At 35.3% G+C, this 12,631-nt stretch overlaps 2 protein-coding genes across 3 annotated transcripts in view; both read right to left on the bottom strand.

The window, feature by feature from the left end:
- LOC137170289 (proteinase-activated receptor 2-like) overlaps nucleotides 1-12,631 on the bottom strand; it is a 117,360-nt gene that overhangs the window by 40,335 nt on the left and 64,394 nt on the right. The gene's annotated exons all lie outside the window — the stretch shown is intronic.
- On the bottom strand, nucleotides 6,283-11,665 carry LOC137170695 (proteinase-activated receptor 2-like). Of its 2 annotated transcripts, XR_010924655.1 has the most exons (3): nucleotides 8,518-11,665; nucleotides 6,554-8,079; nucleotides 6,283-6,423 (listed from the first exon to the last, which is right to left on the bottom strand). XR_010924655.1 is itself a non-coding variant. In XM_067574220.1 (2 exons), the coding sequence occupies exons 1-2, from the start codon at nucleotides 8,675-8,677 to the stop codon at nucleotides 7,022-7,024; spliced, it is 1,218 nt and encodes a 405-aa protein (XP_067430321.1). In that variant the 5' UTR covers nucleotides 8,678-11,665; the 3' UTR covers nucleotides 6,476-7,021. The 2 variants fall into 2 exon arrangements, 1 of the variants encoding a protein (XP_067430321.1); XM_067574220.1 differs by lacking the exon at nucleotides 6,283-6,423 and having other exon boundaries at nucleotides 6,476-8,079.

Here is a 12,631-nt window from a genome sequence, read left to right as displayed (position 1 = left end):
AGGAAGCACAAACTCCAACTGCATGTTTAATATGTTGAAAACTGCAGTTGCCTTTTATTACGTGCTTTGTGAAATCTACAGTGACAGTTAAAGTAAAGTTCTTCAATATGCTCTAAGGCAGTAAATGGGAAATAATATTGAGTGGCATGTTTTTTGTGACCTAGGTTACTTGCCATAGTAGGGAAATTGTGGAGAGGGTTAAAAAGAAGAGGAGAAGAAGAGTTTTTTTTTTGGGAGATGTCAATTGTATTATTGGTTGCATATGCCAACATGTTATGTGTAAACTGAGGACAGTGACAAATAAAGTTCCATAAAAGTTTACCTTCACCTCCCGTAGTATTCTGTGCAGCAGTGTAACAGAGGAGGAGTGAACAAGAGCTGAGTGACAATCATTAACTGAAGTGAACAATTACGGTGTTAAAATGCCATTTCAAAAGAAAAGAAGAAAAAACAAAGAAGGGTGGATGATGTGTGTTTTCACAAAATGGCAACAAATTAATTGATATTTTTACAGTTGGACAAAGAAAGAGACATTTCTGACATTATGCCAGGCCCTGGGAGGTATGAAAAGTCTTCTACACACAGAATAAATAATTGGGATGAAATTTTGTCTTTGAGAGGAATTTTAGATGAACACAACCCTGGATTGTGAGCAAAGGTTGAAATATCAGGATTATTTTGTAAAGGAGAAATACCTGGATTGATCTTTCCCATGTCGACCCATCCACAGAGTCAGGAAACCGCTAGTTAGACAATTACTTTTATTGACAAACTAAAATGTAGATATACAAGCAAAAATTATTACTTTAAAAACACAGAAAAACTTTTTTTCCTACATTATAAAACCTGCTAAATTTTGCCCATTTTAGGTTTGGGTCTCAATTCTGGCACATCAAACATTGACAGAAAATTCATCAAATTACAACATGGAATAAAAGATTAGACCAATTGAAACTGCTTAAAGGCAATCATTCATATCCTGCTGAAATCAAGTAAAAACTGCATCAAGCAAAATGAATATAAAAAAATATAAAAACAATTAAATGTATTTACAAAAAACATGAGCAATAACTTAGACAGCTCAAAGCTCTAAAACAGGAGGTCACTGACAAAGATGACTCCTTACATGCACTGAACCAAACCTGAGGTGGAAGAATTGAAAGTAGAATAAGAAAATAAGCAAATGTGAGTTGGTCTCTGTTCCTTTCAGCTGTGAACACTTTGACCTGTTTCCTACTTGTAATAAAAGTCCTCTGATTCTGAGTCAGCAGCATTATAACATACATTTTACATATAACTTATGTAATTTATATAATTAGAGTAATCAAGACCAAAACATGAAACAAACCAGGCCTATATTTAACCGAACAAGACACAGCTTGGGTTGATTTCAGTAATATGATCATAATCTCACTCATGAGTTCATCTTCCTTCCGTCATTACCAGCAAGAACACGCATTTCTCTTCATCTGTACCACAGGAACATTATGTGGAAAGACTCAAAACCCGCTTATCAATGATATCTCTAGATATCTACTGATATAGTATCAAAGAATATGTCAAAGTACATAGTGCAGTGCAATAAAAATACTGCAGTAAAAATACTCCTTATGAACATGGCAGGATTTACCTCCTACAGGCAAAAGTTAGTTTTTTGCCCCACTACACATGGGAGTAGGACTCTAGAGCCAAACTTATTTGTTGATTAATTGATTTGCTGATATGATCGACAATTAATTGCCAGAAATGTTCATAATTATTTATTGTAATCTTTCTGAGCAAAGATGCCAGAAATCCTCTGGTACCAGCTTGTCCTACGTGAATATTTGCTAGTTTTCTTATATATGACATATATTTCTTATATAATTGGGTTTGGGCTATTGGTCAGATGAAAGAATATGTTAAAGGACAGGTTCACAGTTTTTCAAGCCTCTCTTATCCAACAGTCAGGTGCCCAAATGAACACTGAAGTAGGTTTTTCTTGCCATAATCATTCCTCCTGTTCACACTGACCATGGGGGCCAAAATCCACAGTCCTCCTCCTGTGCAAAAATGTATCCAAAAGTTTTTCTGAAGCTGATATGAAGGTTTTTTGCAAATGAGTCAAATCAAGCAGATATCTGAGTTCCTCTTTTTGTTACTATTCTTCCACTGCAGCTCAACAGGGAAACACTGTCTGAGGAAACACAAAGAGGGAATTTGATGCTAAAAAGACTGTAAATGTGGCAGATATCTACTTGATATGATTAACTCAACCTGCTGAAGCATCATATAACTTCAGGTAGACTTTTAAATACATTTTTGTGCAAAATGACTGTGTGGACACACTGTGGATTTTGTCCCTCATCACTTCCATTGAAAGCACTTTTGAAGGGGATCTTTTAATAGCCAGTATAAACAGGAGGAAAGATGACAGCGAGGAAAACCTTTTTCACTGTTCATATGGACACCTGACTGTTGTTTTAAGACAATATTACATTTAACACATTATATGTTAACTTGGACTTTAGCGAATAATGATAGGAATTATCCACTATGTTCTGACATTTTATACACTGAACAATCAATCATTTATTAAAGAAAATAATTGTCAGACCTATTAATAATGAAAATAATTGTTGGTTGCAGCCTTACAGTACTCCTATGATGGAATAATACTACCTTGTCCTCAGTTTTCTGTGTGGAAATTGATAAAACACAACTTTACAACAAATGAGCTCAATATAAATTAAAACGATTCAAGTCTTATAACTAGATTCTGACCCAGTCTCTCTTCAAGACCAGGACCACAAGATGGAGAATGGAGGACCTGTCAGAGTTGATATTCAGTGGTGCAAATTTCTATGAAGATTTCTATAAAAAAAAAAAAAAATGCAATTTATCAAATTATGTAGACCCAAATAATATGGAAGCTTTTGGGGCCACCTGGGGGTCTGGTCAGTTGCTGCTCTGCCTGGTTGGTAATCCAGCCTTACTTATGAGTATTATAAACATTATTACTGATGCAGTAACCTGTAAGCAGCATTACATTGCTGTCAAAATGGAGCTAATTTTAACAAGGTTATATACTCTTAACTTGGTTTTACATTTTAGTCTTTATGTGAAAAGAAGCTCAAGCTGTGAAATGAATCTAGTGGAGTAAAAAGTTTCCACCCTATTAACATACATGAGGGGGGCAAATATTTGCAATAATTTATAACGCACTCCAGTTCACCACCATCACCCACTATAACCTCATAAATAAACACAAAGTTATCACCTTTCTGACAATGTCAACAAAAACTGAAAATGTATAAGCTTCGTAAAAGTAGAATTTCTGTCAGAGCTGTTGTATTGGATTGCATTAGATTGCACAGGTGCTCCTAATAAAGTGCTCAATGAGTGTACATATAGGATGTACTGCATATTTCTCACCAGCAGGGGGAAGCATTAAACAAACTATGCCAAAGAGGGATGTTTGCTGATCACATAAGTGTTGTTTCTTGGTTGTCTTTCACTCACAATGATACAAAGGTTACATTTAGACAAAAGATTGTTTTGTTTTAAAAGTGGTGTATATTTAAAGAAAGTACAAAGTAAGACATGACTGAAAGCTTTTCACTGTGAAACATATGTGCAATAAAATAATCTTTTCAGTAAATATATATATAATGACCACAACAAAATAGGACACACACCATGCTTAGTTTTAACAGAAAATAAGTTTATTAACACAAATTAACCAAATCAGACCAAATCAAACAAAATTAACTAAACATTAACAATATGGAGTGTGGAAATCAGTAGAGTCATTGATGTGTGATGTGCATGAATATAAAGTGTGTATGTGAGTGTTTTAAGATGCAAGAACGTAAAGTTTATTTATTTATTTTTATTTATTTATTTGCACAGTAAAAGCAAAACAACATAAAACTACACAACAAAAGAGAAGAAATAAATTGTGCAGGTGAGATTTAGAAAACCACTAGAGGCTTATGGGAATAATCTCACCTCATTACACATTATAAACAGATACAAAAGTCATGTGATCTACAAAAATAAACAAACAAGCAACCAAAGAGTCAAAAGCAAACATAAAATAACCAAACTACAGAAACAGAACTAAACCAAACCAAGTAGCTGAAGGGGAGAACAGAGAGCCGCAACCAGCAGCAGCCGTAAGCAGTCAGAGAAGAATGTGAGACTGGGCTGTGCTGCAGCCTGGACTTAAATAACCTGGGAACCCTGTGGGCCCTCAGCTGTTGCAAGCTGCCCTCATGAGCACCTCTAGAGGGAGCAGACAGGTAAATCACAAGGCCAAACAAAATGTGACACCCACCCCATCCCCTCCCTTAAGACGTTGTCCCATCAGGATCACAGCAACCAAAGCAAAACAAAACAATCTTCAAAACAACAACAACAACCCCAGCTGAATAAAATGTTTGACCAACAGCTGGAGGACCAGCAGAGAGAGCAGACAGATAAATCACAAGGCCAAGAAAAGGTGACACCTGGGGTATTTCCTGTATATGTGCATACAGGAAATACAAAACATTGCCAAAATAGTAAGTCCTTGTATTTATTTGCATATTCACTTACAGCTTATAAAGCGTCTCAACAGCTATTGGATGGATCGCAATGAAATTTGGTACCTGTTACGCCAAGGATGAAATGTAATAACTTTTTTGAACCCTTCCCCTAGTCTTTCATGTAGTGCCATCATCAGGTCAAAATTTATTTCTCATTCATGACCAATGTTCTTTGTTGGATTTTATAAATACTGAGGTCATGAATCAAAATTCCAAATCTCCTGCCGCTTAATGCATTTGATGTGATGCTGGAATTGAATATCTCACTTTATTTATTAATATGCCGATTATTTTCTCAATTGATCAATGTTTTTTTTTTTTTATACATCAGAAAATTGTGAAAAACATCCATGAAAATTTCCTACAAATGGTTAATTTTAACATTTGAGAATCTGGAACCATCAAAGTATTGGCGTTTATACTTGAAAATGACTGCAACAATTGATCGATCATCAAAATAGCTACCTGTTCATTTCTGTTGATTGACTTATCAATTAATTGAGCTATAATTTCAGCTCTACTTTCAACATTTCATTACAGAACATGCTTAGTATGGCATAATATATGTAAAAAGAAAAACCCAAAAAATCTAAAAGAAACAAACCCACAAACAAACAAAAAGACAACTCAATATTCTGGATTAATAACTGGACATTGGACATTATTAATTGGACAAACGCACTTCATCAGACTAAATGTCTCTGGTTTGTACAAAGTTTGCCACGTCCACTTTATCTTTTTGTGCGACTACTGATATGTGACGTTACAACGAAGGTCAAGTTCATGTCAATCCCTCTAATTTCCTGTTGACTTCAAAACTGACCTTATCACGTAAGATGATCAGTTAAATCTTAAAAAACAGCTCTGAAGCAATCTAGTAACGAAGGTAAATATGCAACTGCGTGATGTGACCACGTCTTTCGACTCCTCTAATAATCTGAACTGCTGCATTCTGGACAAGCAGGAGTTGTGACTTTGGGTTGAGTCTAAACACAAGGCAAGCTTATAAAAGTATAAAGTATGTAAAAACTGGTTCAATTTGTAAAGATTATTCTTTACTTGGGAGAAAGTTTTATTCTCTTACTTTTGTCAAGTCCCAAACAGGAAGCACAAACTCCAACTGTATGTTTAATATGTTGAAAACTGCAGTTGCCTTTTATTACGTGCTTTGTGAAATCCACAGTGACAGATCCCACCTGAACAAAGAAATCATTATTTGGTCATATTGACTTGATGACCAGTTAGATGACCAAACACGAAGTTCTTCAACATGATGTAAGGCAGTAAATGGGAAATAATATTGAGTGGCATGTTTTTTGTGACCTAGGTTACTTGCCATAGTAGGGAAATTGTGGAGAGGGTTAAAAAGAAGAGGAGAAGAAGAGTTTTGTTGGGAGAAGTCAATTTTATTATTGGTTGCATATGCTAACATGTTGTGTGTAAACTGAGGACAATGATAAATAAAGTTCCATAAAAGTTTACCTTCACCTCCCGTGGTATTCTGTGCAGCAGTGTAACAGAGGAAGAGTGAACAAGAGCTGAGTGACAATCATTAACTGAAGTGAACAATTACGGTGTTAAAATGCCATTTCAAAAGAAAAGAAGAAAAAACAAAGAAGGGTGGATGATGTGTGTTTTCACAAAATGGCAACAAATTAATTGATATTTTTACAGTTGGACAAAGAAAGAGACATTTCTGACATTATGCCAGGCCCTGGGAGGTATGAAAAATCTTCTACACACAGAATAAATAATTGGGATGAAATTTTGTCTTTGAGAGGAATTTTGGATGAACACAACCCTGGATTGTGAGCAAAGGTTAAAATATCAGGATTATTTTGAAAAGGAGAAATACCTGGATTGATCTTTCCCATGTCGACCCATCCACAGAGTCAGGAAACCGCTAGTTAGACAATGACTTTTATTGACAAACTAAAATGTAGATATACAAGCAAAAATTATTACTTTAAAAAACACAGAAAAACTTTTATCCTACAGTATAAAACCTGCTAAATTTTGCCCATTTTAGGTTTGGGTCTCAATTCTGGCACATCAAACATTGACAGAAAATTCATCAAATTACAACATGGAATAAAAGATTAGACCCATTAAAACTGAATAAAGGCAATCATTCATATCCTGCTGAAATCAAGCAAACTGCATCAAGCAAACTGCATAAAACAAGTGTGTCGTAAAAGATATAAAGACAATTAAATGTATTAAAACAATATAAGCAGTCATTTAGACAGCTCAAAGCTCTGAAACAGGAGGTCATTGCCAAAGATGACTCCTAAATTTCCTATCTTCCTTCACAGTAGAATAAGAAAAAAAAGGTAACACTTTATTTTATTTTGATATACAAATAAAGAGACCTGTAAATTAAGTGTTACCAAAATCTCTATCTGAAGGGAGATAATGATCAGGCATAAAACAGCTTAATAATGATTAATCCACTAGCATTCAGTGCTCTGTGTGTTATCTGAGTTAGGCATAGTGTGTTGCTCTTGTGAGTTTTTCAGAGCCCTGAAGGAAACCTTCATCCTCTTCACTGTTCTCTCACTCCTGCAGAGGAACGTGTTCTTCACATGATCCCTGAAGTTCTTGGAGATAAAGTAATAAACAAAAGGGTCGATGCAGCTGTTGAGACTAGCCAGACACAGGGTGGTGATATAAAATCTGTACAGGTGGTTGTCAGCCCCGCCCAACAAGAGGATATAGTGTACCAGCAGCATGATGTTACTGGGGGTGAAGCACACTAAAAACATAACCAACACTGTGATCATCAAGACCACAGCCTTCCGTCGCTTCTTGGTGATGGCAGCATCTGTCATGCTGTTCCTGAGAGCTTTGAGCATGAGGATGTAGGATATGATACACACAATAGTGGGAACAACAAATCCCAGAGTTCCCATTGTCAGGAAGTAGCCAGCTGCTATTTTCACCTGACTTTCCCTGGTGACATCATGGCAGGTAAGGATTTTTGGATTGAAGTTTGTTATTCTGACCTGTTGGTCATACAGGTAGAGAGGGATGGTGATAAGCCAGACCACCACCCAGACTGTGACGGAGATGGCAACGGGTATGCGGTTGTCCCTGTGCTGCGCGGACAGTGGGTGGACCACTGCCCAATAACGCTGGACACTTATGCAGGTGATAAAGGCGATGGAGCAGTACATGTTGCTGTAGAAAAACGCCACCAGCACTTTGCACAGCCCTTCTCCATAGATCCAGTTGTTCCCGTTGAAGTGGTATGATATCTTCAGGGGGACCCAGATGACAAAGAGTAAATCAGCCAGAGCCAGGTTTGCCATGTAGATTGACGAGGGGTGCTTTTTCTTGTTCCTGAAGAGGAATACCCATATTGCCATGGCGTTGGTGGGCAGCCCCACAGCAAACACAATGATGTAGATGATTGGGAGGAAGACAGTTGTAAGATGACTGCTCAGGAATTCTTTGTCTTTGGATATGACTGCTACCCCATCTGGGCTCTTTATATCAGGGACGTCTTCTTCTATTGTGAAGTGACAATATGAAAACGTGTGAAAAGCAGAAGTATACAGGTTTACATGAAGGAACAAACTATAATTTGACTACATCTGAAACTCAAATGTGAGTTGCACTCTGTTCCTTTCAGCTGTGAGCATTTTGATCTGTTTCCTACTTGTAATAATAGTCCTCTGAGCTTGAGTCAGCAGCATTACAACAATATCCATTTTACTAAATATATAACTGATATGACTAAATAAAAGGGAAACATTACCCTCACTGGGACCATCCCATCATATGATTTTTAAGTAACTGGTTAAAATAGGACAGAAAGAAATTAAGAAAATCCCAAGAAATAAATTAAGATTAAAAAAGATCAGTTTCAAGTTAATGAAATTGAGAAAACACACTTATGTCACTTTTTGTGCAAAGAGTACATCATTTCCAGCTGACTTCTACCCACCTTTGCTCACTTTACCGATCATGTCTGGATGTCCATTGCTCAGTATTTCGTTGGCTCGGGGGTTGCCATCCTTCCAATCTAGGCGGTAACTATGCGCCTGACCTGGGCTCTCTATACCAAGGGCGCCTCCAACTGTTGTGAAGTGACAATATGAAAACATGTGAAAAGCAGAAGTATGCAGGTTTACATGCAGGAACGAACTATAATTTGACTACATCTGAAACTCAAATGTGAGTTGCACTCTGTTCGTTTCAGCCATGAGCATTTTGATCTGTTTCCTACTTGTAATAATAGTTCTCTGAGCTTGAGTCAGCAGCATTACAACAATATCCATTTTACATATAACTTTATTATATATTTTGATCAAAGTCATTCTTATCTTGCCTATAGCTTGAGAACTGTTCATTTGATCTACTTCGTACTTGGCAGGTGTATTGCTGGGAATCAAGGAAGTGCAATGTCGATGTGTGAAGTTGTTTGAATGAGTGGTTCTTGAGAAATATATAAAAATACCCCATAAACAATGTTGATTTGCTTCTTCCACCCGTCGAGTCAACGAATGGAAAAACACACAGCGGTATCAGAGGCTCGTTATATTGATGAATGTACAAACAAGATGCACAAATAGCATAAGTAGGTTAGATGTTTTATAAAGTACATTTCAGACTGCCAGAAATGTACATATTACACTAGACAGAGCAAATGAAGTCTCAATTTACCAACAATGGTAAAATTGTGACCTATTCAACTTCAATGAAAAGTTTTTTTGGCCTGCTTGTGGAAACTATATAATAATCTCACATTTCATTCCATAAAACCAGAAGCACCAAATAATCCCTTCCAGACAATATCATGCTCAAACTGCCTCCTTACTATCACTACCAGTAACCTACTTGTTCCTGTGAAGGAGAAAGCTGCTAATATCAGCTCTTATGAAATGTGACTATTCAAAATACTAACTTGAAAATAGATTTTGGGTTTAAATTCTCCGCGCTACCTTTGTTTGATTGAGGGATTGCCAAAAGAAAAGCACATGTAGACATCATTACAACTAAATCCTGTGATCCTTGAACTTCATAATTCACATCATCCAAACTAAACATTCAAAACACATCAACATGATAAGAAACACTGATCAAGACTTTTTTTGGCCCAGCACAGGGAAGATGCAATGAGATATTCTTTTGTTAATAATTCTATTCTAATTCTATTGCTATTGTTAATTGTAATGTTTATTCTTTCCTACAGTATATCTTGACAAAGAGGCTGGAAAGAGGATGAACAGAGCAAAACACCACATCAGTACAAAAAAATCAGAAATCTGACTTTGTGCATAACTTGCTTTACAGGCACTTTAGACAAATTAGACATGAAGCAAAAAACATGAACATGTTTCATTATCATGAATGGATACAGAATGAAGCAATATTACTAAATATATATAACTAATATAACTACATAGAAAGTAAACATTATGTAGCTACTGTACCCTCACTGGGACCATCCCATCATATGAACTTTAATTAACTGGTTAAAATAGGACAGAAAGATATTGGGAAAATTCCAAGAAATAAATTAAGATTAAAAAAGATCAGTTTTAAGTTACTGAAATTGAGAAAACACACTTATCCCACTTTTTGTGCAAAGATTACATCATTTCCATTTGAATTCTGTGTTCATTTCATGTAATTTTGGATAATATGTTGGCTTTGGTGCTGCTACGAACATAAATATATCAGTCAGTGGAAAGTGAGTTTGAGGTAAAGGGAGGCTGAGGTGAAGGTACAGTACATGGTAAAGCACAGCTGATGGTAGAAGTAGACTTTGTAAACATTAGAATTATAACTGAGTGTTATATGTTAGTAGAATTTATTTGTAGTTACTCACCAAATTGCACTGTAGCTGGAATAACAAAAGACAGAGATTTACACGTATGTAATAAAGTGTATACTACTACTGTGTAGAATTACATAAGTAAACACACATTACAAACAGGGATTTTGTAGGTTCTTTGATTTGTTTTATTAAAGCATCCATTTCCATCTAAACTGGCTGTAGCTTTGTGGCAATATCAGCAGAGGAGTAAGAAGTACAGGACAGGGGATGTGGTTCACACCAATCAAACAAGCATACTGTATGTTTTTCCCCTCTATTTTTCAATTTGAATCAATACAGAATAAAGCAATATAACTAAATATAATGAGCAGGAACATTATGTACTGTACCCTCACTGGGACCATCCCATAATTTGAACTTTAATTAACTGGTTAAAATAGGACAGAAAGAAATTGGGAAAATTCCAAGAAATAAATTAAGATTATAAAAGATCAGTTTCTTGTCTTTGCACTATATAAACATCACATTACTTCATGCATTGGCACTAAATGTTACGAGTGAATGAAAATAGTTATTGCAAATTAGTTGGACAAATGTAGGGCTTAAATAGTGAATACTATTGGCAAGAGGTTGATTGTGGTGGGAAAGGTTTGAGTTTCATGCTGCTGAGAAAACATTTTCTTTTCATACAAAATTGCACATTACATGTTTCTTGTATAAAATAACTATATATATACACCCTAAAAGGCAGATGTGAATACCACATGTTAGCGTATATGGCAATAATTCAATATAGTTCTGATCTGTGTATCATGTAGTATTTTTTTTCCTCTTATACTTTATTTGTGTGCAGCTGGTGGAGTTAGACATGTTTTTTTGTTTTGTTTTGTTTTTTTAAATTTATTTGGTGTTAGTACTTTTACAATTTCCCAGAACTTGGGTATCCAGATTAGTGAAATTGAGAAAACACACTTATGCCACTTTTTGTGCAAAGAGTACATCATTGCCATTTGAATTCTGTGTTCATTTCATGTAAATTTGGATAAGATGTTGACTTTGGTGCTGCTACAAACATGAATAGATCAGATAGTGAAAAATGAGTTTGAGGTAAAGAGAGGCTGAGGTTAAGGTATAGTACATGATAAAGCACAGCTGATGGTAGAAGCAGACATTGTAAACATTAGAATTACAACTGAATGTTATATATTAGGAGAATCTATTTTCAGTTACTCACGTGGTTGATAAAAAAGATCTTCATCTAGAAAACCTAAGACAAAGAAATTTACACACATGTAATAATGGAGTGTATACTACTACTATGCAGAATTACATAAATATAAACACATTACAAACAGGAATTCAGTAGGTTCTTTGATTTGTTTTATTAAAGCATCCATTTCCATCTAAACTGGCTGTAACTTTGCAGCGATATCAGCAGAGGTGTAAGAGGTACAGGACAGGAGATGTGATTTACACCAAATAAACAAGCATACTGTACGTTTTTTTTAACTTTACTTTTCCATTTGAATGAATACAGAATAAAACAATATAACTAAATATAATGAGCAGAAACATTATGTACTGTATCCTCACTGGGATCATCCCATAATCTGAACTTTAATTAACTGGTTAAAGCAGGACAGAAAGAAATTGGCAAAATTCCAAGAAATAAATTAAGATAAAAAAAAAAGATCAGTTTCTTTTCTTTGCACTATATGAACATCACACTGCTTCATGCATTGGCACTGAATGTTACAAATGAATGAAAATACTTATTGCAAATTAGTTGAATAAATGTAGGGCTTAAATAGTGAATAATATTTGGCAAGAGGTTGATTGTGGTGGGAGAGGTTTGAGTTTCATTCTGCTTAGAAAACATTTTCTTTTCATACAAAATTACACATTACATGTTTCGTATATAAAATAACTATATATATATATACCCTAAAAGGCAGATGTGAATACCACATGTTAGTGTATACTATGGCAATAATTCAATATAATTCTGATCTGTTTATCACGTAGTATTTTTTTCCTCCTCTAATTTATTTGTGTGCAGTTGGTGGAGTTAGACATGTTTTGTTTTTTTTCTCTTTTTCTTTTTTTGGTGTTAGAACTTCTACAATTTCCCAGAACTTGGGTATCCAGGTTAATGAAATTGAGAAAATAAAGTTATGGCACTTTTTGTGGAAAGAGTACATCAGTTTCATTTGAATTTTGTTTTCATTTTATTTGAATTTGGATAATATGTTGGCTTTGGTGCTGTTACAAACATGAA

Source organism: Thunnus thynnus, chromosome 19, assembly GCF_963924715.1.
Source record: "Thunnus thynnus chromosome 19, fThuThy2.1, whole genome shotgun sequence".
Taxonomy (NCBI): Eukaryota; Metazoa; Chordata; class Actinopteri; order Scombriformes; family Scombridae; genus Thunnus; species Thunnus thynnus.
The sequence above is the reverse complement of the archived record's forward strand: the minus strand, read 5'-3'. Positions and strand labels throughout refer to the sequence as shown.

What these genes read in the sequence shown, in the direction of transcription:
- LOC137170695 (XM_067574220.1), bottom strand. Translation starts at nt 8,677, where the DNA reads ATGTTTTCATATTGTCACTTCACAACAGTTGGAGGCGCCCTTGGTATA. An exon ending in GATCGGTAAAGTGAGCAAAG is followed by an intron (nt 8,080 to 8,517) that starts GTGGGTAGAAGT and finishes ACTTCACAATAG; the next exon opens with AAGAAGACGTCCCTGATATA.